At 48.2% G+C, this 5286-nt stretch overlaps 2 protein-coding genes across 3 annotated transcripts in view; both read left to right on the forward strand.

Moving 5' to 3' along the window:
• Tspear (thrombospondin type laminin G domain and EAR repeats) overlaps positions 1 to 5286 on the forward strand; it is a 199504-nt gene that overhangs the window by 23453 nt on the left and 170765 nt on the right. The window lies entirely within an intron of this gene.
• LOC110326902 (keratin-associated protein 12-1) lies at positions 1508 to 1897 on the forward strand. Of its 2 annotated transcripts, XM_021205555.1 has the most exons (2): positions 1508 to 1584; positions 1675 to 1897. In XM_021205555.1, the coding sequence occupies exons 1-2, from the start codon at positions 1508 to 1510 to the stop codon at positions 1895 to 1897; spliced, it is 300 nt and encodes a 99-aa protein (XP_021061214.1). The 2 variants fall into 2 exon arrangements, with proteins under 2 accessions (XP_021061214.1, XP_021061213.1); XM_021205554.1 differs by having other exon boundaries at positions 1508 to 1897.

Raw genomic sequence — 5286 nt, forward strand, 5'->3', positions numbered from 1 at the left:
CCTCCTCCTCCTCCTCCTCCTCCTCCTCCTTCTTTTTGTTAATCCTGGCCCACTGGAGGGAGCCACTCCATTCAAAGAAAGTCTAGACTCATAGTTAATCTTCCCTGTAAACATTCACAGACCTGTTAGAGATGTGCCTCCATCTCTTGGTGATTCTAAATCCATTCAGGTTGATAGTGAAGATAAATCTTCTTATGGTCCCTCCATAGCACCAGCCCTTAGGTCTCTCCTGACCTCTGTCTGGTTGCTAGGATCTCACTGAGGGGCCAGGACAGTCCTTAGGAAGAGAGTTTGGAACAAGAGATGGCAGAAAAAGGATGAGAGTCTTAACACTTTGATCACTCAGGGGCAGGTATGATTTTTCTTCAAAGCAGAGAGGACAGGCAAGGAGAATAGAAACCGGGAGTTTGGGTGGTGCTTCAATATCACCTGAAGGATCTGCGGAGAGGAGACCCTTCCTAAATTGGGATAATCATAATGTAGTGTTGACCAGAATGGTCTAATCCAGGCAGGGCCAGTGTTTGGGCCTGCAGAGGAGAGATCAGCAGCAAGCAAAGGAGACACAACTGAGGGGCTAGCAGGGCACAGCATCTCAGGGACTAGTGGCTTTCAGGGTCACTACAGACCATCTGGCAGGGGCAGACCCGGGGTACAGGGTCCTTCCCAACAGAACCACATGGGGTCTGCAGCAGCAGCAGCAGCAGCAGCAAGCAAGAAGGCAACTCTCCCAGCCTTAGGAGGGCAGTAGGCCGTGATGGAGCAACACAGAACCATAGGACAAGCAGGTGGCCCAAGGAAAGCAGTACATGTGGCAAGGTAGCAGGGACTGGGGAGGCTTGGGTGGAGAAGAGAACAGGCCTTTAGTGTCGTATGGTCACATATGAGCTTACAGTCATAGATACACATGTATGGTTATACAGACATTTACAATCACAAACACATGCACTAACTTTGAACCTCATGTGCACACTTACATGCACACACCCATACACACACACACACACACACACACACACACACACACACTGAAAGAGAGGTGCCCTCTATGCCCTTGCTTCTGCCTGTTATCTGACTCCATCTGTGGATCATAAGATACTCCCTGTGATCAGTCTCCCTTCAAACCCTTTCCTAACACTATGAGAAGTGGAATCTTTGTGGGTGTGTAAGGATTTTCAACCAGGGAGAACTTCTGGACCACTGGAACTTTGGGATCTCATATGCAGAAACAGGAAGTGATGGTGCTTGGTAGACTCCAGATGGCCCCGGGGGGGGGGGGGATAGGAGCCCAGACTCAGCAGGAGCTAGAACAGGTATAATTAGACATGAGGCTGAGGGCAAACAAATCAGGAACACGGAAAATAGCAAAGCTAACCTGGGAGGCCATAGGAAGCAAACAAGGAAGGCCAGATGCATTCTGGGTAGTTGGAACACTGAGCTGGGTATAAAAGCCACCCTGGGAAGGAGCTTCAGACATACTCACCTTCCTCCAAACCAGCCAGCCTCTACCATGTGTCACACCAGCTGCTCTTCAGGGTGCCAACCATCCTGCTGCGTGTCCAGCTCTTGCCAGCCATCCTGCTGTGTGTCCAGCCCCTGCCAGCCATCCTGCTGTGTGTCCAGCCCCTGCCAGCCATCCTGCTGTGTGTCCAGCCCCTGCCAGTCAGCATGCTGCAGGCCTGCTATATGCATTCCTGTTAGATACCAGGTAGCCTGCTGTGTGCCTGTGAGCTGCAGGCCCACTGTGTGCGTGACCCCCTCCTGCCAGTCCTCTGTGTGTGTGCCTGCCAGCTGCCGACCAGTCTGTGTGACCTCCTCCTGCCAGTCATCTGGATGTTGCCAGCCCTCCTGCCCTACCCTGGTCTGCAGGCCTGTCACCTGTAACCCCTCCTGCTGCTGACCAGTGTCTCTAAACAGGGGTTGCCACGATAGACGGGACATATCTATTCCCATCCATCTCTGTCCCCTGTGACCTGGGCAAGAGGCAAGTGGGCAAGCATGCCCAGCCCACTGTGGAACTGGGAAGAGAATGCAGAAGAATGACCCAGATTCCACTGCACTACCCTTGTCTAAGGATTTCTTGCGTCCAGCATCCCCTTAATCTCTGTACCAAATAAAATGGCTTCTCTAATCAGCTCTGCACTTCTGTCCTGGTTCCTATCTCTCTTCTTAGTTGCTTTAGTATCTGAAAGCATGTAATATCAGTGCTGTCTATGATCCAGCCTCTCTGTGCTTCTTCATTCACTGAAATGCAGGACAGAGTACATGGCCTGATAAAGTAGATATATGCAGTCCTGTCTCTGTCCTGTCTGTCTGCCCTCAAGCCTATGGCCCCAGTCATGACCCCACTGTCTTTTGTGAATCTCCATCTTGCCTCCCCGGCTTTTTCCAATGGTCCTGCAGCAGGGAATGCATAGATATTAGTTGGCTAGATTGTCCAGGGATGTATTTCCCTCTTCTCTTGTGATGTCCTATGCCGTGTATCCTGGCGACTTTATTCCTGCCTGGCACCTTTCTCAAGCTGGATCTTGGTTCTATGACCCAAACCAGTCACACCCACAGCCTCTGTTCTTGAATGATGATCAGATCTAATAATCACTTCATGTCACTTCCAATATGGACACTGAACACATTGTCCAAGTCTGACCCATGATTTGATGTAGCTGCTTCTAGAGTACTCCACACCCTGTTCAGTGTTTTCTGTGAATCAAGTGAGCTGTGTCCTATGCCCATTTGCATTGTTCAAAGTCATGATGCCAACATACTGGGGTTTACACTCTCCCTTGGCAGTGGTGGTTACAGTTCCCTGTCTCTCTCCAGTCTCCTACAGTCTGTTGAGCCCATTCCTCCTAGAACAGCAGGTGTGAGGTTCCCACACTCTGCTGAAGCTCTGCACGCTGTCCTATGCCAGTTCCTCTGTGGAATGCTCACTGCTGCCCACCTTGCTGATGCATGGGTTGTAAGAGTCATTTTATAACCCAGATAGATACCCAGGTGATCAAGGACACGCTGTGTTGCTTAAATGAGATATCTGTATGAAACTAAATCAGAGATAGAAGCAGTCACCATGGGCTAATAGTCTTGAACATACATACCCTGTTTCATGTGCTCATGAGGGCCAGTGCACACACAATCATACACACATACACTCTTATAGCCACTCTCATGCACTCAGAATCACACAGTGAAATGCACCTTATACAGAGAAGCCTGCTCATGCATATGTATTCAGGCACCCACAATCTTGCACATTTCTTTGCCTTCTTCATGCTAAGCACACACACACTCATACATATCCACATTTTATAAAACATCTCTGTATATCCACATACCCTTGTGTGCTCTACACTCACACATGCACAAATTCTGGTGTCTCATTGGAAGGTAAAACTAGATCCAGAGCCTAAGGAATGGATTCTTTGATAGTTAATAGTGTATGTCAACCTGACTATATCTACAATCTATAAGAGACATCTCTGGGCATGCCTGTGAGTGATTATATAGGTTAATGGAAGTGGGCAGACCCACCTTAAGTGTGGGTAGCACCATCCCATGGGCTGGGGTCCTGAAGGAGAGAGCTGAGCAAGGTGTTCTTCCCTCTCTCTGATGGATTGACAGTGCAGTGTGACAGTGCAGTGTGACCAGCTGCCATGACTTCCCGTGGGCGACAGGCTTCATCTCCTCGAACCCTAAGATGAAATAAAGCCTTAAATGATTCCTGCTCTTGTCACAGCAACAAGAAAGTGACTATGAAGAGGCCTGCAGGCGCTGACACTAGCGTGGTCTGCAGGCCTGGCTTGCCCTTGTTGTGCGTTTCACTTTTCTTACCACTGTGACAAACATAGGAAAGAACAACTTGGTTCTTGTTCTCGTGCTGAGCCTTTGAAGGGTGGGACTGGCTGATCTCTTATATCTGCCGTGCTACATGGCTTCCCTTTAACAATCACTCTCCTCAGCCACAGCATTCTTCCTGTTCCTGCTCTGGCCACAGCTGCCTAATTTCCACCTTCTGCTTTTCTTTATCTAAACCTTAATTCTCGTTGTATATCTGTCTAAAAGCAACCAGCAATAACCAGGTTCTAAGAGACAGGTTCAGAACACGAGATAGGGGAAAGTGGATGAGGACTGGATGTATTTATTCCTTTGGGCAGAGCTCTGGTTTTGTTTGATGTCAGGAGAAAAGAATGACAAGAGGAATAGGAAAGAGGAGTTCAGAGTGCTCCTGCCCTGCCAGGAAGTTTGGGGGACAATTGACTTCCCACCTGGCTGTACCTGGTCATTATAGACAGTTCTCACCTAGGCTTATGATGGAAACAATCCTAGTATTTAAAGGTCTAGAGAGCTCAACAACAGGTGGAGGTGACATAGGGGAGGAGCCCATGGAGCAATGTGAGGCAGGAGAGATGGCAGCACCCAGACTACTGGAAACTCAGAGCCCCAGCCAGCTTGCAGGAGGTAGCAACAGGGCACAAAGACCTCCAGGCAGTAATGGTCTCCACAGTCTTGGCATGGGTAGTAGCCAGTTGGGGAGAAGCAGAGAAACAGCCTGGAGAGCCAATCTTGTGGCACTTGGGGGTGGAGCTGGAGTGGAGGCTGGGCAGAGGAAGGAATAGGTCTACAGGGAGCTTTTCTGGGTAGTGAGTAAGCACACATGGATATACAGTCCTGTATACACATATATGGCTTTATACATTTACACTCAGATACTCACTCATACACAAACTCTGAGCCACATGTGATTTTAAATGTAGCTGGACTCTTGGGTAATTTATGGGTTCCCTTTATCTATTTCCCTATTGCATCCTTATCCTTTCTGACCCCCAACATTAGTTAGGAGAGAAAGAAGGTTAGAAGGGAAAAGGGTTGTCAATATTGTTAAATTACTTCCTTTGAATTCCTCAGTGCAATTTTGATCTTCATCATCAAAATATCTCCATCCAGTAACAGCAGGAGCAGCCATAGCCCCACTTGGGACTCTTGCATTAACATACCCTCTGAAAAGTCCCCAGAATTCCAAATGTCATACATTCCAAATGTCATACAATCTACCGCTAGCAAAATCACACCCATGCTAGAGCACAAGGCAAGTCATAGTCAGCTGCTGTGGATAATTTGAAGCAGCTCCATATCCCATACTTGTGATTAAAGCAAAAACATTCCTATAACACGTCTGTGTTTTTAAAGAAACCAAAATTCTCACTACATTTAAGTACTTGTGTATGTTCAGTTTCTCGCATGCTCTCTCTCTCTCTCTCTCTCTCTCTCTCTCTCTCTCTCTCTCTCTCTCTC

The sequence above is a fragment of the Mus pahari genome, chromosome 9, assembly GCF_900095145.1.
Source record: "Mus pahari chromosome 9, PAHARI_EIJ_v1.1, whole genome shotgun sequence".
NCBI classification, from domain to species: domain Eukaryota; kingdom Metazoa; phylum Chordata; class Mammalia; order Rodentia; family Muridae; genus Mus; species Mus pahari.